Source organism: Podarcis melisellensis, assembly GCF_964234715.1.
Source record: "Podarcis melisellensis genome assembly, chromosome: 1".
NCBI classification, from domain to species: domain Eukaryota; kingdom Metazoa; phylum Chordata; class Lepidosauria; order Squamata; family Lacertidae; genus Podarcis; species Podarcis melisellensis.
This window is the reverse complement of record NC_138528.1, coordinates 80811743-80838746: the sequence shown is the minus strand read 5'-3', so window position 1 is coordinate 80838746 and position 27004 is coordinate 80811743. Positions and strand designations below refer to the sequence as shown.

General features: G+C 45.0%; 1 protein-coding gene across 1 annotated transcript in view; it reads left to right on the top strand.

The window, feature by feature from the left end:
- Positions 1 to 4861: 4861 nt before the first annotated feature.
- Positions 4862 to 27004, top strand: part of DTX4 (deltex E3 ubiquitin ligase 4) — a 37871-nt gene continuing 15728 nt past the window's right edge. The window contains exons 1-2 of the mRNA XM_081923898.1: positions 4862 to 6462; positions 25635 to 26409. Coding sequence (XP_081780024.1) covers positions 6252 to 6462; positions 25635 to 26409 — 986 coding nt within the window. The 5' untranslated portion in view covers positions 4862 to 6251. The remainder of the gene's footprint in view (positions 6463 to 25634; positions 26410 to 27004) is intronic.

The window sequence follows — 27004 nt, the reverse complement described above, 5'->3', positions numbered from 1 at the left end:
TATAATTTATCTTGGAGACCACTGTAAACAGATGTAAACATTAGCAGGATTGCAATAGCACTTGTAATGTCTTAGGTATTGTGGAGAGAATGACATTTTATTTTGGCTTTTTTTAAAATGGAGTATAAAAAAAGAGGCAGTAGAAAAAATTTAATAACAGAACCCAGAAATTTGATATGTTATTTCTATAATTTTATACTTGTAAAATCAAATAAAAATATGTTTAAAAAAGAAGACATACAATATGTACCCTAAGCTGTGTTCCATCTTCCTCTGGAACTGACTTTGAAGTAACTAATGGTGCAGACATGGGTCTCTAGTCCAGGAAGAGTCACTGGATGCAGGACAAGTGCAGAGAAATCCTGCACAAATAGGTGTTTAAAACATGCCACTATATCCACCACACAAGCAGCACAAACAATTGGCAGTGACTGATACCCTCCATTAATTTGTCTAGTCCCATTTTGAAGTAGGTGGCCATTCCTATAACTTGTGATAACGAATTCCACTGTGTGAGGAAGTATTTCCATTAGTCTGCCCTGGATCTTCCAACATTATGTTTGTATGGTTCTCACATTACTGTGGCAGGGCTGGCGTTTATGCTACCCCATCTCTTAGGGGAAAGTCTCTCTGTGACTCTGGGGACGGAGAGTTATCTACATGGTCCCACACCCCATAGTGAAGTGGACTGTGCTTAGCAAAACTCCAATTCACAATAAACCAGTTCCATGGGATCCTGGCATGTGAGAAACGGGCGCCTTTGCATTTTAAAAAAGTGCCACAGTGCTTTCTGAAGTCACCCAGTGTGTGCACCTTGGTTTTATTCTAGAAATCAAGCTCCCGAGACTAGCCATCAGCAGTCATGGCATGAAACACGTAACGTCCATTAACAGTAAATCACAGAGTTAAATGGCTGTCTTCTTTCATTAGTAGCTGCCTGAAATGACAAGTTTTTTTCCCTTCAGTGGCTGGCCTCAAGCCTCTCAGGAGCAGGCTGTGTTTTGAATTCATCAATAGCTCACCTGGCAACATCACCACTCACAGAGCCACGCTTAGTGAAAGTAAATCAAAGAGCTTGTTTCCAGGACATTATTTCATTGCAGTGATTTTTACCGTTGGCATGTTGAATTAAAGTCCTGGCTTTGAAGTCCCCAACATGGGGTTCTGCCTTGCCTGTTTGAAGGCTCTCAGCTGTTCACATCAACTCTTGCTTTGAAGTGAACCATTGCAGCTTCTTACTGAGACCCCACCTGTGCTTTATTGACATATCCTGAGGATAATAATAGGTGGTGATATTATCTTTATAGAAAAGGTTAAAGGAACTCACTCAGGGTAAAGCTGCCTTTTTATTGTAGCTTTATTCATCTTATTTATTAAATTTGTATACCACCCTTCATCCAAAGATCACAGGGAGGTTCACAACATAAAAATGAGAACACAAAATACATAATAAAAACCAAAACCGATAATGCCCCTCCCACAAACAAACATTTTATTATTTATTAAATTTTAAGCATTTCTTATACTTTAAATCTGCAGGAATTACAGAACTGGGGTTTATCAGTTGCTTATTTACTAGTACATAAGCCCTAGGCCACAGCAAACATCAAGATACAATAACATACAACTTTATGTAGTTAAAAATGTTTCTAGCCGATACACTCAAAGCTGCATGGCCATATAAAGCAGAGAGGTAATAAGAGAGAGAAAAAGTAATGCCAAATGATGTGATACATTTCAGGTTCATTACTATACGGATGAAGGATCGGAGGTCAGCAATCCTTAGTCATTGGGAGAATTTGTGACAATCTGCAGAGCTGCACATATCTATGATGGTGAGTTTAGGGTTGGAGTAACTGTAACCTGAATGGCCTATGTTTAGAAAGAAGCATAAGAGATGTCCAAGCGTACTACAACTCTAGACTGACCTTTCTTTTAAGTTGACTGGAACAGCTGCCGCGCAGAATCTTGTATGAAACAGCTGTGGTACAGCGGGAAGGCTTTCCCCACCTCGCAGCTAAAAACAAGGGGGAAACACTTCATGGTATCTCTCAACAGCTTTGATACTGGGGGGCCTTCGGATGCAATGCCAAGAACCATGGAAGCTCTGGTTGCCTTACCTTTCCACCCTGAAAAGGCCTCTTGTACTGTGCTTGCATGTTACATCAGTTTCAACCAAGGGAAGCTGCTCCGTTAGAGCAATGGGGGAGTGTTATAAGAATTTTAAGGTCTCAAATACAGGATAAATATTCATAATTGCACACATATCTGAATATATGAACCATGTGCCTGAAATAGCAATCCTGAAGCCATTTTGACTCACCCGATGACCTCAAATATTCCTCTACAGAGGGAGGGCAAATGAGGAAAGCCTTCCCATTGTCTTTTTGCTTACAAATCCGGTATTAAGGGCATATTTGTGATTGAATAGGGTGAGCCTGTGATCTGGATTCAGGAACTGAAGTATTAACCATCACAAAAGAATGGCCAGACTGCCCAGGTAATGCAATCAGTGATCATTATTATCCTGGCAGGCAGGATTTCTGCTGTAGACCACCACCTTCTGTGATGTATGTATGATGTTTTTTGGGGGTGATCTTGAGCTATAGGGTGGACAATTTCAAAAGTCTATATAAGGGTTTGCACACCATTGTTCAGGGATCTTCTCCCTCCAGCGTGTGGTGAGTAGGGACCCTGTTGCAACAGTTCCTTTAATAAAGAACAGGCTTACTAGCTGTTTTGCTTCTCTAACACCATCACCAGCTATCTAAATAGAGATTTTAAACCTGAAGTGCATTTGTTGAAACACCATTAAAAATTGCATTATATAACACCAGTGTAAACTAAAATTCAGCCTTTCCCATACCTTAAGATTTCAGGGAATTAACAACTGCATCTAACAATCAGAACACCCACCCAGGAGATTGGTTGTGGAGGCCACAGATATACATATGTATGTGAAGAATCAATATGAACCTTGTTCAATATGCCTGGTTGTTAACCAGAAGGTTGGTGGTTCAAGCTTACCCAGGGATGGCTGTGGGCACAATTCCTGCATTGCAGGGGGTTGGACTAGATGACCCTTGGTGTCCCTTCCAACTCTACAATTCTACGAACAACAATAAAAGCAGGATTGCCATTCCTCCTGAAGTACGTTTGTGCAATTAGATACTGTATAACGTACAGTGGTATTTCAGGTTATGAACTTCGTTCCGGAAGTTCATTCTTAACCTGAAGCGTTCTTAACCCGAGGCGCGCATTCCCTACATAGCCTCCTGCGGCCCTGGAAGCGGATTGTGTTCATATCCCGTAGCAAAGTTCACAAGCCAGGACACCTACTTCTGGGTTTGTGGAGTTCATAACCTGAAGCATTTGTAAACAGAACTGTTCATAACCCGGGATACCACAGTACATGAAACTCAGCAGTAGTAATGGCTGATTTTGTGCATTATGTGAAGATTTGGCTCTGAACTCTTGAGACTAGAGAAGGATTCCTAATAAATAATTCTACTGTTTACGCTTTCTAGAGACATGCTAGCTTTTAAAACTGTTAAGTGCTTGCAATATGTTATCCAAACATTTTCAGGTAAGATGCTGGATTATGGCTGTGATGGGAAAACACTTTCCTTCTCTTGTTTTTCCCCTCCTTTCCCTGTAGTTTGTGGTTTTGCCTACAACATGAAATCGTCAGATAATGAGTTCCACTTCCCCCCTGCTCCATATTGACTACTGCTGGTGGGAAGCAGGGAAATATCTATAATAAAGAAACATGTGTTATAAGAATTCTAATGTCCCAAATACAAAATAAACAAGGCAAACAGATACATAAGTACTGTACATAAACCACACGTCTGAAATAGTACAGGAGAGCAGTCTGAAGCCATTTTGACTCCCAAACCATTTTGACTCCCAAATTGACCTCAAATATTTCTCTGCAAGGAGGAAGGAAAAAGGAAAGCCTCTCCATTGTCTTTTGCTTACCTGTCTTAAGGGCGTATTTGTGTATGAATAGAGCGAGCCTGTGACCTGGTTTCAGGAATTAAAGTATTTACCCTCACAAAAGAATGGCCAGGCTGCTTAGGTAAAGCAATCAATGACCATTAACAGATATCCTGGCCACATGTATATATTAGATTCAGGCATGCACTGAATTCATACTTAATGATACAGTCATACCTCAGGTTAAAGTTGCTTCAGGTTGAGCATTTCCGGGTTGTGCTCCACGGTGACCTGGAAGTAACAGAACATGTTACTTCCGGGTTTCGCCACTTGCACATGCGCAGACGCTCAAAATGACGTCACACGCATGTGCAGAAGCGGCGAATCGCGACCCGCAAACACACACAGATGCGGGTTGCGTTCTTTTCAGGATGCGAACGGGGCTCCAGAACGGATCCCATTCGCATCCAGAGGTACCACTGTACAGCCTAACTGACTTCAAACACTTGATGTGAAGTTAAAAATAGGATGTGTAAAGCACTTTGTACACGGAAACGTGCTTTTGACCTAATTCCAAATAAAATATTTCTAGATCATACTAATATGGCCACCAGAATTTTTAGCTTCCTTGATTTGCTTTGATCCAGCCTCTAAGCAATGACCATAGCTTGCTTTTTTTATTTAAAAAAGTGGAATTAGCTTCTACACTAGCAAGATAGATTAGAAAAAGGTAGAATTGTCATATTTAGAACGAACATTGTGGCATCCTTAAAAATTATCAAATTTATCATGGCATAAGCAAATGGACTCCACTCCACTTCATCAGATGTGTGAATCCTGAGTTATAGCGTACATATGTCCCTGTAACTTAGGATAACACTTTTGAAGTATTGTCACAAGGTTGGCTTATGCCAATGGTCTTTAAGGTGCCACAGCTACGCCCCTGGAAAATATCAGAAAGCTGTGCTTTTTAGGAGAGAGGACTAACGTTGCATTTTAAAGTTACAAAATTATTTAACAGGGAATGACCCAAAGGAATGCTTCGTCGCCACTGCCTCCTCTGATCTCAGCTGTGAAGGAACTACTCTCACTTCCAACTGCTTCACCTAATTTTCCTCTCTGCAAATGCTGGAGGGCACTAGAGGCTGCAGTGAGGAGCTGTGGCAAATCAGCGGGCCTGGCTGGAAAGCAATGACACGGGCGATTCTGCAGACGGGCCTTTCCTCGCATGCACGTTCTCTGCTTGCTCGTGGTGGCAAGTGCCACCCCCCTGTTTTGCGTGCGATGGTTCAGTCCCTCCTGCCGCTGCTTCGTTTTCTACGGTCAGCAGATGGCGCCCTGATGCTGGCCAGAGGGGTGGGCTTAGGGGCGGGGGGCCGAGCATGAGGTAATGGTGGTGAGAGGAGGAGGAGGAGGGAGCTCGCGCGCTCGAGACGTCGCGTTCCCGGGGAGCTCGTGCTGCGGCTCCTACTCCAAAACCTTGCTAAGGCAGGGAAGTTGTAGCGGGAGAGGCTGCGGGTTGCAATAGGCAGGAGTGAAGTGCCCGTGCCGTGCAATGGGTGATTGTTTCTCCGCTGTGGAAAGCGGGCATCGCGTCTGGTGGAGGCTTGCATTTCTCCTGCTGTGCCGAGAAAATCCCACTCACCCGGATTCCTCGTAGAAAGGAGGCAGGCAGAAAAGCAACAGGGAGGTGGAGCTGGAGCGATTGCTGCATCTAGTGCACGGGGAGGAGGAGGAGGAGGAGGGGGAAAACTAGAGCATGAAATTCCGAGAAGGGCTCGCTGAGAAGGATCCCCCGTGCAGCTGCAGAGAGGAAAACAGGAGGAGGAGATGCAACTGGTGTAACTGAGTCACCCTCCTTTCGCTGTAAAGATAGTGAGAAATTCCCCTCGGAGCCACTTTACAGAGCAAATGACGGAACCTGCTTTTCCAGCTCGCTGAGTGGATGGATCCTTGTTATTTTTTAAATGCATGCATTTTTATAGGCAGTGAAGCAAGAGTCTTCAAGTGGGTGGGATGAGAGCTTTAGAAGCCTTTTTTAAAAAGGTGCATGAAGCGAGCAGAATCGAGGCGCTTGTGAACCCCGCAAAGCCCAGCTCTTCGCTGCCAGGGAGAGAAAGGGAGAGATTTGACAAGAGCAAGATCTGGAACTGATCCAAGAAGCAGCCAGCCAGCTAGTGGCCGTGACGTTGCAGAGTTTAAAGGGGGTTGATGAGACCGATCGGACGCTGACCGGGCGAAAAGGGGCTCCTCCGGGCGCCACTTGGGATCGGGAGAGCTTGCTTGCTTGCTTGCAGGAGACCGCCACCAATATGCTGCTGGCTTCGGCCGTGGTGGTTTGGGAATGGCTGAACGAGCACGGGCGCTGGAGACCCTACAGCCCCGCCGTGAGCCACCACATCGAGGCGGTGATCCGATCCGGGCCGAGAGTCGGGGGAAGCGTCGTCCTAGGCCAGGTGGACAACCGCCTGTCGCCTTATATCATCGACCTGCAGTCCATGCACCAGTTCCGCCAGGACACGGGTGAGTGTGCCCCGGCGTGGCCTGGAGCGCCCACCCCACCGCGTGGCCCGGGAGCCGGTCCTCGGCTCCCTTTCCCTTCCCCGGCCGGTCCCATCTCTCCCTCCCTTGCCTGACAAAAGGCCACACCGGGGATCGAGAGACGTGATGCCCAAAGTAATCTAGGTGGAGATCCGTGGTGGGATCAGCCCCTCGATTGGCACGGGAGGGGAAGGCGGCGTAAGAGAGGAACCGATGGGGAGGCTGGAGAAGGAGTCGCCCGAGGTGGGTGCGCGCGGTACGCTGGCGTGGCAGAGGTCCCTAAGCTGCCAGGCGACTGCAAAGGCAGAAATGATACAAGAGGGCTCATCTAAGGGTTTCTCGGCCACCTGGATGTCTTCGGAGTTCCACTTTAACCTTGGCAAACCTTGTACTTTGGATTAACGCGAGTGCAAGTTTGGGAACTGCCTGCGCAGCCCAGTCATCTTCACAGCCGAAAGTGCCGTTGCTAGTTCTCAGGTGCCTTGCTTAGCCTTCATGAACTCCCAAGCGCTTGCATACCTGCAAAGGAAAAGCAAGTGTGCGACTGCGGGGTGGCAAGGGCTTTCTGGGCCACAGGCAGTATTGGGGGGAGTTTACTTGGGAGTAAACTCCATTGGGCTCAGTGGGATTTAGTCCTGCGTAAAAATGCATAGAATTGGACTTGCGTGTGCCTCAGAACAGAGAGGAAACATAGTTGGATCACCTAGGTCCAGGGAAGATTGTGTGAAGATTGGGGGAATAATATGGGATATATTGGAACTTTTTAGGTACTGGGTCAGAGCAAGACCGAGCAACAAGGAAAACCAGAATTTCATAATAGCCATTCCCCAGGAATCGTGAAGAAATATTATGTTCACTGTACAGTACTCAAAATATTTAAGTGGTCTGGAGTCAGGTCCCCCCCCCCCTCTAAACTAATGCAGTTTAGAATATCCCACTTCCCCTGTAATTGTGGATTGACAGGCAGTGACAGATAGTGGTTTACTTACCCAGGGTGATTAAAAGGTTGTTAAAGAGTAGCAACAAATCCGAGTGAAATGAAACTGTGTTTGCACCCTGAGGGTTCTCTAACTCCTCCTTCACCCTGGAGTCTTGGAAAAAACAACAACCCGTGTGCCTCTGAGTGGATGGATGTTTACTACTGGTTCTGACCAAAATAAATGTTTAGGGACATCCGTCAAGGATGTATGCTAACCTTTAGAACTCATGTGTGAAAAATGGAAGTTATTTCCATTTTCTGTCAGTTGTCTGCTTTCTTTCAGTTTTCTTCTGTCAGCTGGGGGGAGGGGGACCCACAAGGCCGCAATAGTAGTGTGATATTGAATAGCAAACCAAATAAAGTGCTGCTGATTGGCAGGGTTTTGAAACATTGGTTGAGATGTGGGTGGTGCTTCAGTGCTGCTGGTGCTCTTGCTCTCCGCCTTCCCCCTCCCCCCCCCCTTTATAAGCACCTTGATCAAAGAATTTACCAGAGGGGCTGAATGCCTCTAGTTAAAATGTTCTTGAAATACCTTCAGTGATGCAATTGCAGTCTCATGATTGAAGGGGGAGGGAATCAATTGTAGGTGGAGAGAGAGAGAGAGAGAGAGACTGAGTGCTGTCTTTGCTGACAAGAGGAAAATACCCTGGGAAAGCCATCAGCCTCCTTGGCTGGGAATCCCGGTTTGCTACTGCCAGTGAGCTCACCTCAAGAAGAGGTAAAGCTATTGGATCAGGAGGAAAGCTGGGAGGAGATAACAGGTGAATCAGGCCACCACAGTGCATAGGAATGAGAGCCTCCCCTTCTGGTGCAGCAGACTGCATTTTGGATAGACTGAAGCTAGATGAGGGAGGAAGAGATGCTGAAAGCAAGACAGAGGAATTGAACAGGAATATTTTAGGGGAGGATCCTCTAACCGAACAGAAGAAGGACGAGAGAAGGAGGCTTACAGCTCATCTGAGGGCAAGGGGGACACCGCAAGAGATCTACAGTCAGATTTCTAACTTTGGGTGCTGAGAAACTGGAAATATTTCTAAATATTCCATTCAAGAGAGCTCTGAAAATGTAATCAATCAGCAGCCGATCCTATGGCCATTTGATCTGCTCGCTCCAGGGCTGAAGTAAACCCTGTATCTGGTCTGTCATTTTGAAGGAGTGTTCCCCCCCCCCATCATCTCTAAGTATATTTTACCTTCAGTTTATTTTAAAATAAAATTGAGATTTTTTTATTTTAAAAAATGACAGTATGAAGAGAATCAAAATCAGTGGAGTCCTCTAACACCTTAAAGCAACCTTTGGCAACCAGGTGCCCTCCAGATGTGTTGGACTGCCATCAGCTGCTAGGCATTGTAGTCCCAAACCTTTGGAGGGCGCCAGATTGGCGAAAGCTGCCTTAACAAATGGCAAATACTGTATATATTGTGGCCTAAGCTTTTGTAGGCAGAGGCCCAGTTCTTCGGACATACATTATTTCCTTTATCCCTCTTTCCTACCAAAAATGGTTTCTAAAGCATCTTACAGATATAAAACAGATAGGAAAATACAATAAACGAATGAAAATCAGTTTAAACACAAAAACAAGTAGCTTAAGACTTAAATAACTTCACAGTCACTCTAAAGAGCAGGTACCCAAGTTATGAAAGGAGATTCTGACTAAACAGTTTCTGACGCTAAGAGTTGGTTGACACAGTGGCACAGACTCCCACAAGAGGTTGTAGACTCTCCTTCACATTGGAGGTTTTAAGTTGAGGCTGGATGACCACCTGTCTTGTATGCTTTGTACAATTCTGTGATTCTATCCTTTTGAACACAGGTAAGAAGCTGACGGCCCAGGCCTCCCTAGGACCACACAGAGGGTATCATTACAAATAGATACATGTAGTCTTCATAGTAGGGACTCTCAAGCTGAGCTTTAATGCACTGTGGAGAATATACATCCCCAGTACATTCATGACTGTGATAATCATTCCTACAACAGCATCACTAGTAACTATCTGAAGGATTTCCACTCTGCCCTTTCTTTCTTGTATGCTAGGAACTGCCTTCTAGAACACTTGCATGATATCACTTCTCTTACTTCATTTACACATGTGAATCCCAGGTGAGGAACTGGAAGCCCACATCCTCGCTACAATTTGTGGGGCCTTCCTATCTAGCCCAGAGACTACTCCAGCATCAGTTAGGCTTGAAAACAGTTACCCACAGAAGGCTTTCAAGGCCAAATGCAGTGTATACGTTTGTGTGTGGGTTGGGGGACGGGTCATAGCTGGAGAACGAAGGGTTAACACTTTCCCATCTGCAGTCTCCATGAAGATCAAAGCCCTCCCTCCTTTGCCAATTAGTCTTGGAAAAAGCTAGAATGCTTCCCCCCCCCCCAAGCCCAACTGCTGTGGGGGGGGGGTGAGAACAAAAATTTGTGTATGTATGTATGTGTTTGTGTGCATATATGTATGTTCAAACAGTGTGTGTGTGCTGTGCTTGTGACAACACTGACCTAGTGTGCTTTGGGGGCACACTGGCAATGCAAGTGTGCGCTCAAGGACCTACAAGTTTGGTCCTGAGAGAGCATAGCCTCAAGTGGAAAATGATTCCCCACCCCAGTACTAGATCAACCAATCCATTAACTTACATGGATTAAGCTTTAGTTTATTATCCCCCATTCAGCCCACTATTAACTCCAGAGACAGTTTGAAGAATCAGTTGCCTTCCTGGGCTACAAAAGAAGATTACTGGAGGTCATTAGCCTACTTCTCCCAATAGTTTGGTTTTGAAAGGTGTGGCACTCCACAGGTTAATTCCCATAAGGTTGGAGCCACAATTTCCTGTCCCCCTTTTCAGCTACCAGCCTATCTTTTAGAAGCAGATGCCTGTCAGGCAGTCTGGAAGGATACCATGGGAGATGGTTCTGAAAGCTGAAGAAAAGTCTGCAAGGTTCAACAGGGACACACTCCCTCCAGGTTGTCAACTAGCATGACTAAAATGGTTCTAGATCTTATCTGGGCATCCTGCAAGTAACATTTCACCTTCACACACCTTCTGTATGGCTTGTTTCAGGTGCCCACGCTGCCCTGCCACAGAATTTACTGCCACAAATACTTTCCTGCCGGGGTTTGAGAGTGCTATGTAAATCATGCTCCTCCCAGCCCACCAAACAGTTGTGACACCCCACCTACCTAAGCGTCCTCCCATTGCTATATGTACCCCCCACCCAGGGGCCAAAAATGCACCCATCCACCCAATAATGCTTTATTTCCCCTCTGGAATCATGGGAGTTGAGTATTCTGGGGCCTTTCCACGATAAGGCCTAGTTGCCTTGCTTCTGCTGTACCCTTTGAAGCCCGGCCTTGAAGGCAGGCTGTGAAGTGGAGGCATTCATCCCTGCGGAGCTGAAGTTACCTCACAACTGTGAAATGAAATTCATCTCAGAGCCTTGATGCATGCTTTCTTCCTCTCTGCATGAAATATGGGCACCCACATAAAGAATGTTTGGTGTGTGGATAAAGTGTTAGGAGCACAGAAGACTTATGGGACCGTTTGTGTGCTGCTCGGAGCAGTGCAATAGCTGCCTGGAGTGCATATGTTAGGAAATCTAGCTCTGCTATACTAGTGGTATAGCAAGTGGTAGAGTGAGTTAAGAGTGTGAACTATGGAGTTTGTATTCCTGATTCATATGTCAACGTCAGCCCAAGCTGGACAGTTTTAGTCCATCCAGGGCTTTTTTAGTTGTGGGACACTGGTTGTGGAACTCCTTCCAAAAGAGCTTTGTTCCTTCAGGCTTTTAGTATTCTTTATTTAGTCTTGCTAATTAATATGGCACGTAACAGGATTGTTAGAAGGAGTGTTAATATGGCCTGCCCACGTTTACAGAGCTGGCAGAAGGATTAACAAGGTAATGAAGATGTACTGCCTTGGAGACTCAGTAAAAGAGCTATTACCTGTCTTGCATGCCTACTGCTTGCTGTGGCTCCCAGCACCCCTTCAGCTGCCATTTTGATGCAACATATTCACGCATATCAGCACACATATGTCATAAGGAACTATCAGTGAGCAGCAGATGGATGCCGAGGCAAAGGCAGTAGCAAAGCAAGGCAACAGGCAAAGTCTTGATTGTGGCTTTCCACCTGTCGATTGTGAAACAGACTTGTAAGGTTAAACTTATTGCCTGACTTATCAGATATTCATCAACTGAAGGGATAGGTAACCTTCAGCATGCCAGATGTTTCTGAACTACAGTTCTCATCATCCCTGACTATTGGCCATGCTGGCTGGAGCTGTTGGGAGTTGGAGTCCAGCAACATCTGGAGAGCCACAGGCTAGCCACCCCTAATATCCTGGTTCAGGGGTTGCCGTGTTTGAGTGCCCAGAACCTGTAAAAACATGAGAATGGTCTGGCCTTGCAAGACAAAAAATAATCTAGCTGAGCATTCTGTGCACTAGCCAGATGCTATGGGAAAGCTTACACTGTGAACTTGCGAGAGATTGCTATGTCTGTCAGGGGCAGTCCTACCGTTAAGCAGAGAGAGGCAGCTGCCCCAAGCAGCTGAATTTTAGTGTCATAAAAGGGACAGAAACTTGTTAAGTTATTCAATTTGAATCAACATATTTTTACTCTCAAGGAGTGGCACTTTTGAATTTTGTGTCTCTGGCAATAAAATAACATGGCAAGTATTTGATCCTATGCACGTTGATTTGACCTATGGCCTATGGTGATCTTATCCTATCCTCCATGAATTCAACTCGCCCATTTAAAAAAGGAATTGGTGTTTGGTGACCATCCGTAAACCATGTGGAAATGAACTTTGTAAGCTGAGTATGCGTTGCGTGAAGAGATAGTTAGAGAGAGTTTGTCCTCCAGTTGTGGCTGATCAATTTCATTGGGCACTTTAATGCCCAAGTTATAGTGTTTACACACACACACACACTGATAGGAATTTATAGGCAGAGCTTTTGCCATCCTGATAAAGGAAAATTGTGAAGGATGCAACAATTGCACTGATATCGATGGATCATCTGCAGAATTTGGTTGTGCATATCTGTACATTTGTATAGATGTGGATGGTGCCTCTAAAACTAGCATTCTGGCCACTCCATTCCTCAGCATGGCGGATGTGGGCCGAACATTGTGATGCAATTACTACTGAAGGAGTTAGCACTGCAGGGTGTGCTTTTGCTCCCGAGCCATTAGCATGCAGGCCACCTCTTGTCTGTGTGGTGGTGGCCTGGGCTCCCTCGCTCCCCACCCCTTCCCTGAACTCACTCCCTTCCTCTTGAATAAAAGCACTGTCCTTCTCCTCTTTGAGTGGTTGCCACGGTGATAAGAGCCATGTGTCTGCCTGTCCTTCCACCTCCCTCGCTGAATTTTGCTGAAGCAAAGTCAAACTAATTTTGAAGTCTAAGCTCGTCCCATCTTGGCGCTAGAGCCAGTGGGTCAGGAAAGAAAGTGGGCCAGGCAGGCTGCCGGCCTGTCTATAGGCCTTTGTCAGCTCTGAGACAGGCAGAGATTAATGTTTGCTTTGCTCTTGGAAAAGGAAAGGCTGAAGAAGAATACCAACAAATAAACAAAAGTTTCCTTCAAATCTAGCAGGGTCTCTGCAGTTAGGGGAGGCATTCATTTGCCTGAGGAAAGAACAGTAAAGGATTTCTGCCCATTATGTTTAGAATTTTATCTAGAGACTCATTCCTTTGTCCTTATATTTCACTTTTGATATTCAGGGTGTTTTGTAGGACTTCAACTCACTTGTGAATTTGTTATTCCTCCCATTTTACAGATGGGGGTTACAGTGGCCATGTCAACAGTGGATGGGAGGAGAATTAGTGCAGGCAGAATTTCCCACACATGACCAATTAAATGCATTGCATGAGTGAATCCAGCTGTAAGACCATGTCCTGAGGGACATATCAAAGACTTATATCTTATTAAAGGTACAGTACCTCATTTTATTCTCACAGCAGCCTTAGGTGAAGTCACCTATTACGTTTCATGACTGAGTGGGGACTTGAACCCACATCTCCCTGGTTAAGACAGACAAGTCTATCCACAGTGCCTTTCAGGTGTCCTATAAAGCCATGGTTGAGTTCATATTTGAACCCTGGTTGATTCAACACATTGCACTAGGTCTGATGAATTACCGGTATATAGTACAGTTCATCATCTAGCTTGCTTTCCAAGTCTGAATAAAGAACATAACCCCTGCATCCTATACTTCAAAAATATTTGAATTAAAAAAATATTTGAATAAGGAGGCAGCGAGACACTTGGGTAAAACCATTAAAGAGCATGGTGGGTTTTGCTCTGCATGTGTATGAGAAAGAGACTACAAGCTTTTAAGCACCAAGAGAAGTGTTTTAGCATTTCAGATACTTTTTTCTTTCTTTCTTGTTTGCTCTTTAGCTGTTTGGGTTTAATTTGTTTTTGTTTTCCAATATTTTGCTACATTTACATGTTGGATTTAAATTGTGTGTATATGTTTTGTGTGAATTATTTTTTATTCACACTCCTGTGCTCCATCGTGGCATCTTTTGATGAAGTGTGGGTAGCAAATATTTTGAATTTATAAATCCCATAATATAAATCCCATAAATTCCAGTAAGCATGGGCTCATAAGTTTGATGAGCGTCACGTGAAGACTGCTTGAAACAATTCTTACTGTGAATACTTGCCCAATAAGTTGCTGCTGTAAGGTGCAGCACTAGACATGTGAAGGCTTCTGGACCCCAATTTTCCACCTATTTTTCTATGCCTCCCCAGTTTGGGGGGGAAATGAACAGGAGGAGAAAATTTCCCAGGCCTTCATATCTCTGTTAGCACTGCTCTCCCTTTCTCTGTTCCTCCTCATCTGGCGTGTCCCTGTTATAGCAGCAGCAGTACAGAATCCAGCCATGATGGGTAGTAAGTCATCATACAGAGGCCATTTCCAGCAGTCCACCTTATTCGAACTAAAGTCTTCTCAGGAGTGAGGTGGGAGCTGTAACACAGCTTCATGGTCTGGTCCCCACCCCAACCACCCCAGTCCTTTTTGTTCTTTTCAGGGACTGTTCACAAGACAATACTAACATTAAGAAGAACCAAGTTGGATCAGGCCAAAGACCTCTCTAGTTCAGCTTTTTGTTCTTGCTGTTGCCAACAAGATGCCACAGCTTGAGTGGTAGCACATCTGCTTTGCATGCAGAAGGTCTTGTGTTTGATCCCTGGCATTTCCAGATAGCACAGGGCTAGATGAACCAATGAACGGATTCTGTATCAAGCAGCTTCTATGGGAAAGCCAAAAAGGAGGATATGAACTCAACAGCACTGTCTTGCTCATGGTCCCCAGCACCTGAGTGTGTTACTAGAGGCAAAATTGCCACTAGGACTCATAGCCATTGATGGTTTTATCTTCCATGAACTGAATTTATGTAATTACAGTACTCCAGACTTAGTCCGTTCTAAATTAATTACTGCAGAATAAATACAGTCACTAATACAAATTAGAATTCCTATTCCACACTTTAGGACTACTCTTCTCTATTTTACTAAGTGTGCATCCTGCCAGGCTCTGGGGTTGGTTACCACTCCTTGCATTGTGTGCATACTGCATAGACACAGGGTGAGTAAATAAGACTGCCTTTCACATATTTCAAGGCACACTGTGGGTACACACAGTATTCAGGTACAATCCTCCCCCCCCCCCTAATGTGTGAAGTCTTCATCATTTTTTGCCATGACTAATGGAAGGCACACTAATATTTACCTGGACTGACACTTCAGGTGGCGGGGGGGGGGGGAGGAAATACTCTTTCAAGGACAAGGTATAATTCTGTTCCCGGTGCTCTTTAAACTCCTCTGATTGAGGACAGATAGACACAAAAGTGCATTAAAAATCCATTAAAACTGGAGTAATTATGCATGTGAACATAGGCCAGATCCCATTAAATGTGAGTGGGGTTGTTCAGATCTTTTTTAAGTTAGGATACCAGGCCAGTTTTTGGCAGCCAAAGATCTACTGGCTCCTTGAGAAAGGGGAATGCTGTCAATATCCTGTTGAGAAGCTGCCTCTGAGGAGGGTGGGCAGAAGTCCCCTCACACCCCAGACTGAATGAGCGATTGTTCTGCCTGTCTCCCCTCCTCTCCCTCTCCAGTTGCTATGAATGTTGTTGTTTGGGGTCATTAAGGAGTTCTGATGGTAGAGGGGTTGTGACCCTGGCAAGGTCTTGAATAGCTATTGTCCCTTTTCTTCCCTTGTTGAATGGGAGGCTGAAGGCCTGATTCAGAATGACCCAGGGAGTGGCGGGAGGATTTTCCCACAAGGTTGATGGATGGAGCCAGATGCTGAAATTCCAGCAACCCCCCCCCCCTCCTATGCCTTCCCCTTCTTGTGATGGATTATAATAAATTATAGGGTTTGCATTAGTGGTACTGCGGTTAAGCTTGTAACAGGCTTCTCCATTGTATTGCCTGATTATTTCTTAAGTGCCCACCTCCCCACATAATTTCTTCAGAAAATGCCCTTTCTGCCTGAAATACCTTGTTATGGTGTGTGTGGTCTTCTCTGATGCAGGGTATTTACTGCGCTCAAGCTTAAGGAGGCAAGGAATTTTTAAGAGATCAAAACGGGGAGGGGGGGAATATCCAGGTGTTAGCCATAGAAAGCTGGTTGCCTTTATTAATTCATGCCCACCTTCTTTCACCCCAGCAATAAATTCTTCAGACATTTTAATGGAACAAAATCCAATCACAGCAGCGCCTTTCTTTTGTGACGTGCTTGCTACAGTGCATTTGCTGCTAAATTATAAAGCATTTCATGTAATTCAGGCTTAAACTACAATCAACAGAATAAATGATCCAGGTTTATCCTTTCCTTTTCATTGTTTGATCACTTGCTAATCCAGAGTGTTCAGCCATCTGTGCCAGGCACCTGTTCCTTGTGCAACTTTGCATGGTGCTGTTACTCTCTGAAGCAATTTCTGGAACTGCTCAGGGTAGTGGAGGCTGCTTTCCATAAATTGGAACCCCAAATCACCTTGGTGCCACACATCATCCACTTTTGTTTGGAGTTCCAGATTCTGGGAGTGATGTGGCACATTGTTTGATGATGAGTTATTCTCCATTGGCATTTTAACCATTAAAAAAAGTAGCAAATCTGTTTTTTATATTTGATCCACTTTGTGTGTTGAGCTGTTCTTCTTCTTCTTCTTTGGTATTCTTTTATATATATCACAGAATCAATAACCATATATCTACGTGGTATCTATACTTCAGCTGAAACCAAAACAATATGACTAATAAGATCAAAGCACAAAATACATTAAAGGAATGGAAGTGAACAAAATGGATCATCTGATATGAAGGTTATAAGAATAATAATTCATTTTCATATGCAGGCTTGCTGAGATAACGAAGCCTTAAGTTGACGCCTGGGAGCCAGTGTGGTGTAGTGGTTAAGAGTGATAGACTCGTAATCTGGGGAACCGGGTTCGCGTCCCTGCTCCTCCACATGCAGCTGCTGGGTGAGCTTGGGCCAGTCACACTTCTCTGAAGTCTCTCAGCCCCACTCACCTCACAGAGTGTTTGTTGTGGGGGAGGAAGGGAAAGGAGAATGTTAGCCGCTTTGAGACTCCCTAGGGTAGTGATAAAGCGGGATAGCAAATCCAAACTCTTCTTCTTCTCTTCTTGAAACTCATTGTACAGACAACTGGCGTTTGATTTCATTTGGTAGAGTTCGATAATCCTGGTGCCACCAAACAAGCACAGTTGCTTGTTGAGGACAGTCTTATACTGCCAGGAGCAGTCAGACTTGCCTCAGTGGCTAATCGCAAAGACAGGGCAAGGGTATAGGGGATGCGGTGATATTTTAAGTGCACTGACCTTGGGTTGTTCAGGGCTTTATTATGTACTAATAGTAAGTCCTTGAAGATAGCTTTGGTCGTTTACTGACAGTCAGTGCAAGTCCCTCATCACAGGTGTTATTGGGCGTGGGCGACTGACAATGTATAACATCCAGGCTGCAGAATCTACCTCACATAGATAGAGACAGGTATCTTCAAGGTTACCTGTGCTTTTGAACCACCATAGATAACCTATCCCAATCCAGGATTGGTTGTGGTGGGGATACTGGCTGAAGCTGGTAAAAGGCATTCTTCACCACTGAACCTCAAGTGACTGAGCTGGAGCCAAGAGTACGGTATACCTGCTCCTTCAAAACGAGTTCCACCCCAACTGGCTTATCTCCCTGATACGGGAACATCTCATCCGTAGTGCTTCTGTCTTGCCAGGATTTAAATTTAGTTTATTGGCCCACATTGAGCCCAGCACTGCATCCAGGCACTGGGCCAGAACTTTCATGCACTCACTCAGTCAGCTCAGGTTCTTGCACCAATGTACCCTTACCTTTCAAGACGGCCTAGCCTCCTATTTCTGTGTGGAAGCAGGACTGGAATAAAAGAAGAAGTGAAAAGTCAGTCAGCCCTGTTTTTGTGCAGGTATTTATTTGGAATCATGGAGCAAAGGTCATTTTGGCTCTGGCATTCCACCCCCCACCCCGCCGCCCTTTTGAAAACATTGGGGCAGACACATTCAGTAGTCACTGTAGTTTGTCACTGCCCTAATTCAGACCTTGCAGTCTTCCTTATTCGCTTGGAGAAAGGCAATTTGCATCTGCTTCTCTCTCTCTCTCTCTCTCTCTCTCTCTCTGTGTGTGTGTGTGTGTGTCTGAAAATGTGAGCAGGATTGGGGAGCACCACCTACATGTTAAAGTCCTCTACGAGAAAGGAATCAACAGATAAGAAGAAATGATCTCTTTGCTAACCAGCTCAACTAAGCAGTTGAGTCTCTAGAATTATCACAGCATTTGTCTCCTGGGGTTCTTCAATATTTGATCATCCTTTTCTCACTTTGCAATGCAAAGGTAATACTTGTTTAACAAGGAAGGAGGAGAAAAACACACTGATTTAGAAATATTTTGGGGTGCCAGCTAGCCCATCTTGAGCTTTTTTGTTTTGATTAACTTACTCAAGTTTAAAGTAAAATCTACACAATTGCTAAATTAAGTATACAACATTTACTTCGTTATAATAATAGCTTTTATTTTTCCCAGTTCTTGTTCTGGGCAGAGCCCTGGTAAATATAGGTTGTAGTGGTGTATAAACTAGATCTTACTCAGTGTCCTCTTCTGAACTAGGTTTTTTTCTGGGGAAATTGCCAACTTTCCAATTTTGTACCACCCATGTATAAAACAAGTTGTGAAACTTGCTTCAGTAAATAGTCACCCTCTGTTTTGAATACTTTTTCTTTTAAAAGGAAATCCCCGGTCAGAAATATTTATTTGCCTGAGACTGTAGTTATAAACAGAGATAAGTGAATTAAACATAATCCCTAAATGTGAATAGTTTGCATTCTCCACATAGTCTCTATAGTGGCTTTATATCCTTGCCTGCAAATTACATGTATTTTAGCTAATTATCCTGCTTTCCAGTCATCTGTATCCTCAGTGTGTACAGCAGTTTTAGTGGCCAATTAGCAAGCGATCCAGACCAGATCAGCGCTATTGTCAATTTATGTTTCAGTTTTGTCATTCACTGTCCCATAATAAATCTTTCTGTTCTCCCCTTCCCCATACAATAGGGTTGCCATATTTCAAGAAGTAAAAATTTGGACACCCCTAAAGTTGTTGAGTTTTTAAAAATTGTTGAGTTTAGTGTGTGTGTTTTTTAGGAAAACACACTTGCTTCTCTGCAATTGTAGGCTTAGCTTTTATACCCCTCCTTTTAGCATGTGCTGGATCAGTACAGGTGTACCTGCCAACAATTAGTTTTACCCAAATTATGTCATAGTAGTCAGATTATGCTTCTGCTAAAAGACACCAGCTGATAAAGGGCATGAGTCAGCCAGAATTATGTGTGTTTAAACCCCATTTGTTTAAATGGGAGGGTGAAGCATTTAGGGTGAGGCTTATGCATTTAGGATAAGTGATGAGAGAGATGCTGCAGCCCCAAGCGCAGCCATACTGGTTTATTCTGCCCTGTTCACATGTAAATGGCGGGAGGGTCTGATTTTTACACCAGAAGGTGTGTGCTGAGAGCTGAACCTATTCCCTCCTCCACTTTAACTCTCCACACTCCATCCTTAAGGGCATTTTTCTCCTGGCCCACTCCACTTCCAGTAATGATCTGGTTGGGAGAATAGTTCCTGGGGTGGTGGACTGTGAGAAATTAAAGGGGAGGAGTGGGAAGTTCTTCTCACCTGTTGTTGTTAAGTCGTTCAATCGTGGCCGACTCTTGGTGACCCCATGGACCAGAGCACACCAGGCACTCCTGTCTTCCACTGCCTCCCGCAGTTTGGTCAAACTCATGTTGGTAGCTTTGAGAACACTTTGTCCAACCATCTCCTCCTCTGTCGTCCCCTTCTCCTTGTGCCCTCCATCTTTCCCAACACCAGGGTCTTTTCCAGGGAGTCTTTGAAGACAAACTGCCAATATCTGCCTGCTTCAGTGGGTGCTTGGATCTCAGAGTATCACTCGACAAGCAGATTAACTTCTTCACCAGGCAAAAAGAAAAGAAACAAACCCTCTTCTGCCTAGCAAGGTGGAATGTCAGGACCATGTGTCCTGGCTTATCCACAGACCGGTTGCAGGTCAACGACTCGCAGAAGATGGCCATAATTGACCGTGAGCTGAAAATGCTCAATACTGACATTGCCTCTCTACAAAAAAACAGACTTGCTTCAAATAGCAGCCTCCGAGATAATAACTGCACCTTTTTCTGGCATGGAGGGCATCCAGAAGAACCATGTATTGACAGCTTAGACTTTGCAGTGAGGAACTCTCTTTTGTCTGCTACGGAGGGCTCAAAACACTTGCTCTCTCTGCCTCTCAGCCACCTGCAGTCCTGGTTTAAGGTGGGCAGTAGCTGACCAGTGAGATACAATTTGAAGACAACTCACAGCGATCATACCTTAAGCCAGTCAGGTTGAGGTTAAGACTCGTAACTGCTGCCTCACCGAAGTTCTGCAACATATAATAAAAGCATTAATATGTGAGAATCCCTTAACACCTCTAACATTTTCTTCATAGAATAATCAACAATTGATTCTGTTCTTACACCCTTTGTTCTCTCATTTCTATCAATGATTTTGATTATAAGTGGAAAGTCCTCATTTCTGTGCTAGTAAGTTTTACCAAAACTTTTGAATTAGGAAATTTTCCTATGCAAATCTGGCTAACTTGTATAGAGTAATTTGCATAAGAAAAATCTCAGTTTACACTGTAGGGCCTGCACAGTGATCTAATTTAGCATATTTAATTTACTCACATTCAAATTAACAAAACTAAACACTTTGAAACTGCCATGCTTGCCTAATACTGAATTTGCATTTGGCATCCATTCACTGTTACTAATAAGAACAGAAAAGTTTCCCTCAGAAAAATAAAAGAGTGGAAAACTTCCACCCCACATCACTGCCTCCAGTGCAGTAGTCAGTGAATGTGGAGCCATATGCATTCTCTCTTGTTGTTCTTCTACTTGCTTGCCCTGTCTTAATTCAACAGAGCTCATCATTTTTGAACCTGGTAAACTGAGTGAAAGAAGATTTGCGGCAACAGTTGGAACAGTCACAATAATTGTGGTTGATGGGTGGCTTGCAATGATCTTTCACCTGTTCTGTCAAATAGTTTAGCAATGCATGCCTTTCCCGCTGCCTTTTTAAAGGAGTAGTGAAAACAGCCTCTGAAGGAATTGTGATACCTTCTCTGTGCTCTTACGTTTGACAATCAGCTGCACAAGACCCTCTCATGATAATGTCCCTTACCTTGCAAATGAGTCCACTCGCCAGAGTCACCCCTGATTATTGCCATTCTGTCACAGCATTTGATGACATAGCAGCTATTGACCACACAACTGCTTGCTTTCGAAGACTACACATGGGCTTGGAGGCCAGCCTAGGATGGGTGGGATTGATTGATTGATTGATTGATTGATTGATTATCTATCTAACATGTGTTTCCTCTGCAAGGAAATTGAGGGCAGTGTACATAAGCTCTTCACTCGATACATTTGTGAGGGGCACATGCCTCTCACCACTAAGACTCCTGGGAACATTACGCTTTACAGAGCTACAATTCCCAGCAGCCTTAACAAACTACAATTCCCAGAAATATTTGGGCAAGGGAAAAGTCATGTGCTTTAAATGTATGGTGTGTACACAACCATTGGTGGTCTCCCACCCAGTCACTGACCAGACTCAGACTTGCTTAATTTCAGTTGAATCATTTGCCTTCCAGCCTTTTGTTCCACCCCTGCCCCACTGCCATTCCCTCCATATCTTGGCCTAATATCCCCACGATCTCCAGCCAGTGTGGCCATACTGGTTGGCGCTGATAGGAGTTGTAGTCCAAAACATCAGGAAGACAGTAAGACTGCCAAAACCTGGTCATGCAGCAGAGAATTCACAAACAGGAGAGGGGTTGAACAATACCTCCCTCTTCCTTCCTGTTCTCCCCTGCAAGTGCCCCCAACACTTGCATTAGAACTATGAGGTAAAGATGGGGGTTGGTGACCCTGCGTTTTCCTCATGTACTTTGTTCAGAGTTGCACAGGAAAAACTGGTCTGTTGGTGATGTCAGGGAAGACGGGGGGGCTTATATTTCCCCTCATATTTGCCTTCTGCTCCTTAGGCGGAGGCCCACCCCTCACACATGAGAACCATGGATTTAATGCTTCAGAATGTAGCTAATCAGATTATCTTTAAGCCCATTAACTCTGCTGCCAAAGATGAAATAGTTCTGAAATCTTGTTAGCAAGTTGTGTGGGTGAAATAGGGCAGTATGTCAGAAATCTCCAGCTACCTCTTTGGCCTGAAATAGGGTGTGTGTTTGTTGGAGCATCCCATCAAATTGTAACCTTCCTGTTGGGATTCATACATTATCTGCAATGGTAATCTGCAGTTTCATTGCTAGCAGTTCCAGCCATTATTGCAGCTCTCCCCCTCAGCTTAGTTCAGAACAGAAATAAATGGCAAGCTAGATATTTTTATATAAAGGAAACTGAAATAGTATAGAGCTAGGCCCATATATTTAGCAAAATGCCACAAGGAATAGCAACAGCCAGTGCTTTTTTTCCCCATATATATATATATATATATATATATTTTAGGGATACTCTCATTTTCCTACTCAGATTGAAATACTGCCTCTCAATGAGGCCAAACTTAGATTCACAAAATGTTTAGGGGTATCCGTACCCCTGCGTCACCCCAGAAAAAAAGCACTGGCAACAGCGATGCACATTTGTAGCTGCCTGTTTAAGTGCTGAATTGTTTTCTTCTTCCACATACAGTGGTACCTCGGGTTACAAACGTTTCGGGTTACGCGTTTTCAGGTTGCACCCCGTGGGAAACCCGGAAGTACCGGAAAGGGTTACTTCCTGGTTTCGCCGCTTGCACATGCACAGAAGTGCCAAATTGCATCATGCGCGTGCACACATGCGGAGCTGCTGGTTACAAATGCTGTGGGTTGCAGACATGCCTCCGTCACAGATTACATCCGCAACCCAAAGTTCCACTGTATTGTGATACAGCTTTGGAGGTCTGCGGATTAATGCCAGCTGTGGAATAAGGGTGTGGTGGTTATTAACCTCTGGTGGTTGGATAAATATTCTGTCACTGGGTAAGAATCCCTTATCACCAGTCCTATAAGCTTGTGTGTCTTTTGTAGATGAAAACTGATGGGATCCTTGGTTACATCAATGGGCAGGAGTTAATGATGGTGTTATAATTAGTTAACACTAATGGCATTTCAATTATTGTGAAATAATGGTTGTGTACTTGAGACCTCAGGTGATTTTACCCAGGAGGAGAAAGATGCATTTAGAAACCGGGTCAGCAGTGAAACCGCAGAGATCAATTTCCTTCCCCCACCAATGTTTATTATGTCTTATTTTTTCCAGCAGTGCTGGATTGTTATTTCAGCAGCACCTAAAATTCTGAGCTGTGGTAGCTTACACATGTGAAGAGACGGGAGCACAAAAGCAGGGCCGTAATGCAGATTGTGTACTCGACATACTCTTGGGAATAAGCATATATTTCTTTGCTTTTGCATAATTTATTCTGCTTCCAAAGAGTCAAAGAAGTTGGAGGGTTTGGGTTTTTTAAAAAAAGAATGTGGTGATTAAGAGGAGAAGTGGAAAGAGCATGGAAGATTAAGGATTGGTAGGTCACATGTGTGCAAGGGACAGGGAACTAATAAATAACAAGTGGAATCTGCAACAAAATGTTGCAGCGTGGAGTGCTGCCATTCAGAATTCAAGGCATTCCACCTCCCACCTCTTCCCTTCTCTCCCCCTGCCATGCCAAGTCAAGCAGCATTTGATGGCCAGTGAGCATGCTTTTTTGTAATCAGCTTTTTTGTGGCAGCGGAGCTCAAGTTTTTTCTTCAGAAATGTTGCTTGCCTACAGACCTCTTCTGTATGGGTGGCAGTACTTTGGCTGTGCAAGCAATGACACGCAGAGCCTGGACATAATAAATACAGTGAATGATATGGGTGGAGTGGGTGTGGGGACAAGGAGCTGAAGACTCGCCCTCAAGGCCACTTCAGAAGTTACTAGCTGCTAAGCATATCCCAGCATTTATATCACTATGAAAACATGATGCAGGGAAAAGGGAGGCAGTTGCAGTTCTGAGTGGCTTCTTTTGCAGTGTACACATGGTTAAGTAAACACATCTAGCCGGCACATATATATCAACAGGATCCCATAAAAACACACACAAATACATGTCTTGTTTATTAATTAGTAACATGTGAAGCAGCCCACATATCAGTGGGAATCCTGTGTGGCCCCCTTTCCTTTTGAAACTGCTCCAAGCACCACTCACGTCTTTCACCATTTTCACTGTAAGAATATGAATGTGGATCAAATATGAATATGAATCAAAACAAAGAGTGGGGGAGGACATTAAAAAGAGGTCACATTATTTTTGCAAAACCGCTAGTACTTACATCAGGAGTAATCACTGTGTTGTGGAACTGTATGGAAAGCAGTGCCTTCAAGTTCATAATGCACAGTAATTGACAATGTATTAATAATGAATACTACGACTGATCTGTGCCAGTCTGATGGGTTGAATTCAGTTATGGTCCTCATGCAGATGGTAGCTCGCTCTTCCAGCATGGGCTTCCATCAGAAGAATGAGTGAGAAGTGATTTTTGTCCTGCGTCCCTCCATGCATCCCCACTCCCAAATCTGCTCCAGGAGGTAATGGAGGAACCTTTGGGACAATGTGAGAGATCTGGGTGGGGTGTGTGTGTATGCGCGCGCGCGCGCGAAGGAGAGGGCATTGGTGAAAATGGTCTCCCTCCCTCTGCTAGATCAAAGAACCTTCTGACAGCGTGAGGACCACCCCAGGGATTGCATGGCATGACTGGGATTTCGGCAAAGTAGCAGTGACCCAAGGAATAGACCATACAATACGATTCAGTGCATATCCTTAGAATATGAATGAGAGAATGTCAAACTTTCGATAGTGGCCTCATAGTCTCTGAGATTCAACTGTAGTGCAGTTCTGTGGCAAAAGCCAAGCACCGAAGATGAGAGATGCCCTATAATCTACTTCGACTTTGCCTACTTAGACCGAGTTTGCTGAAAGGAAATTGAGTCAGTGAGCAAGCTGTGCATAATTTCCAGAGAAATCCATTTTGCTGATACTTGCCCCCCAAACTTACCCAGCTTCCCTCACATATCACTGACTGCCAATCAACGTCCAAGTACTACCCTCCTATTATGGCATGGAACTGTATAGATCCATCCCCTGCTTCCATAATGGGGGGAAATTTGGAATGCATCAGACACGGCTTTCACAGACTGCCACACGCGAAGACGCTCCATTGCCCATTGGGTTTCTGTTTAATATATATAGGTATCCAAAGTACTTAATGTACAGCAGCTTAGCAGTCCTTGCAACAACCCTGTGAGGTAGGCCAATAATATCCACGTGACCCAGGGCCACTCAGTGAGTTGGTGATGGTTGCCAAATTTCAGCCAGAGACTTACAGTTTTGCCACTGTGCTATACCAGCTCTCTTGTCTACTAATGCTTCTCAAAAAAACCCATTTTCTGAGCATCGTTCTCAAGTAGCCTTGTGTGACCTTGAGCTATAATAAACTCTTGAGGCCTTTCTGTTTACCCTCTTCCTGTTGCTCTTTCCCACAGGCACCATTCGCCCCGTGCGGCGCAGCTATTACGACCCCTCCTCAGCCCCGGGAAAGGGCGTGGTGTGGGAGTGGGAGAATGACAATGGCACCTGGACTCCCTACGACATGGAGGTGGGCATCACCATCCAGCATGCCTATGAGAAGCAGCACCCCTGGATTGACCTCACTGCCATCGGCTTCTGCTACATCATTGACTTCAGCACGATGGGGCAGATCAACCGCCAGACGCAGCGCAAGCGCCGCGTCCGCCGCCGCCTCGACATGGTCTACCCGTTGGTCACCGGCACCTTGCCCAAATCCCAGTCGTGGCCGGCGAGCCCTGGGGTGGCCAGCACGCCTCCTGCTCCGGCCTGCACTTGCCCCCAGTGCCTCCTCGTCATGAGCATCAAGGCGGCGGTGGCAGCCGGGAGCAACGGAGGGACTGGCGTTTCGGTCAGCCAGCAGCAGCTCTTGCAGCAGCAGCAGCCGCCCGCACAACCACCACCGCCTCCCCGTAAAGCCGTCTCCCTTTCTGGCAGCGCCAAGCTCCCCATGCCGGCATCTATCCACAAGCCCCAAGACGGAGCAGCCACCATGCGCAGTTCCTTGAAGACCCTGGCCTCTCAGGTGAGCCGGAGGCAGGCAGCCAGCACTCCGGCCCTCACCACAGCCAGCTCCCCCGCCAGCCCTACCAGCGCCAACGGCAAGGTGACCCGTGCCAGCCTTAATACACTGAATCGTACCAACCTGCAGCGCCTAGCCATTGCGCAGTCCCGTGTGCTGATTGCCTCGGGGTAAGTACATTGCAGTTGTCTTGGACAGTGGGGTGTGTTACTGTGAGCGTTCCCAAATGGTGGTCCACGGCGCATCAGTGGTTCACGAGCCACCTCGTTCAGGTGTCTGTGGATTTGTGGTTGAGGATAGCAGACGGCACATCAATCACATAGAATGGTCATACTGATTTTTATTTATTTGAGTCCTGTTGATTTTTAATGGTGTTGTTATTTGCTTCTTTTATTTCTTGCATCGGACCAGATTCAAGTCACTGTGCAAGGACTTTTACTAGTCAAACAGGGGTTTCCCTTCCTCTCTTTTCCCACCCTAGATTGGCAAGGCAGGGGACTGTTGGGAGAACCCCCAGAGCAGTTCACTGGGGGGGGGGGGAGCATTCCATCCAGCAAGCTGAAATGTGTGCGCTGACAGAGCACAGTTTTAAATTTTACATTATTTTATTGTGTTACAATTTGAATTCAGTGGAATACAACAAAGTGCAATGGAAAAGAACCAAAAGAAGCAATGGGAATACGGTTAAAAATCATACAGGATCTAGTGCAGCAGATTACAATTGAAAAATCATTACGTGTTTCGCCAAGAGCCTCAGCAGTTTTC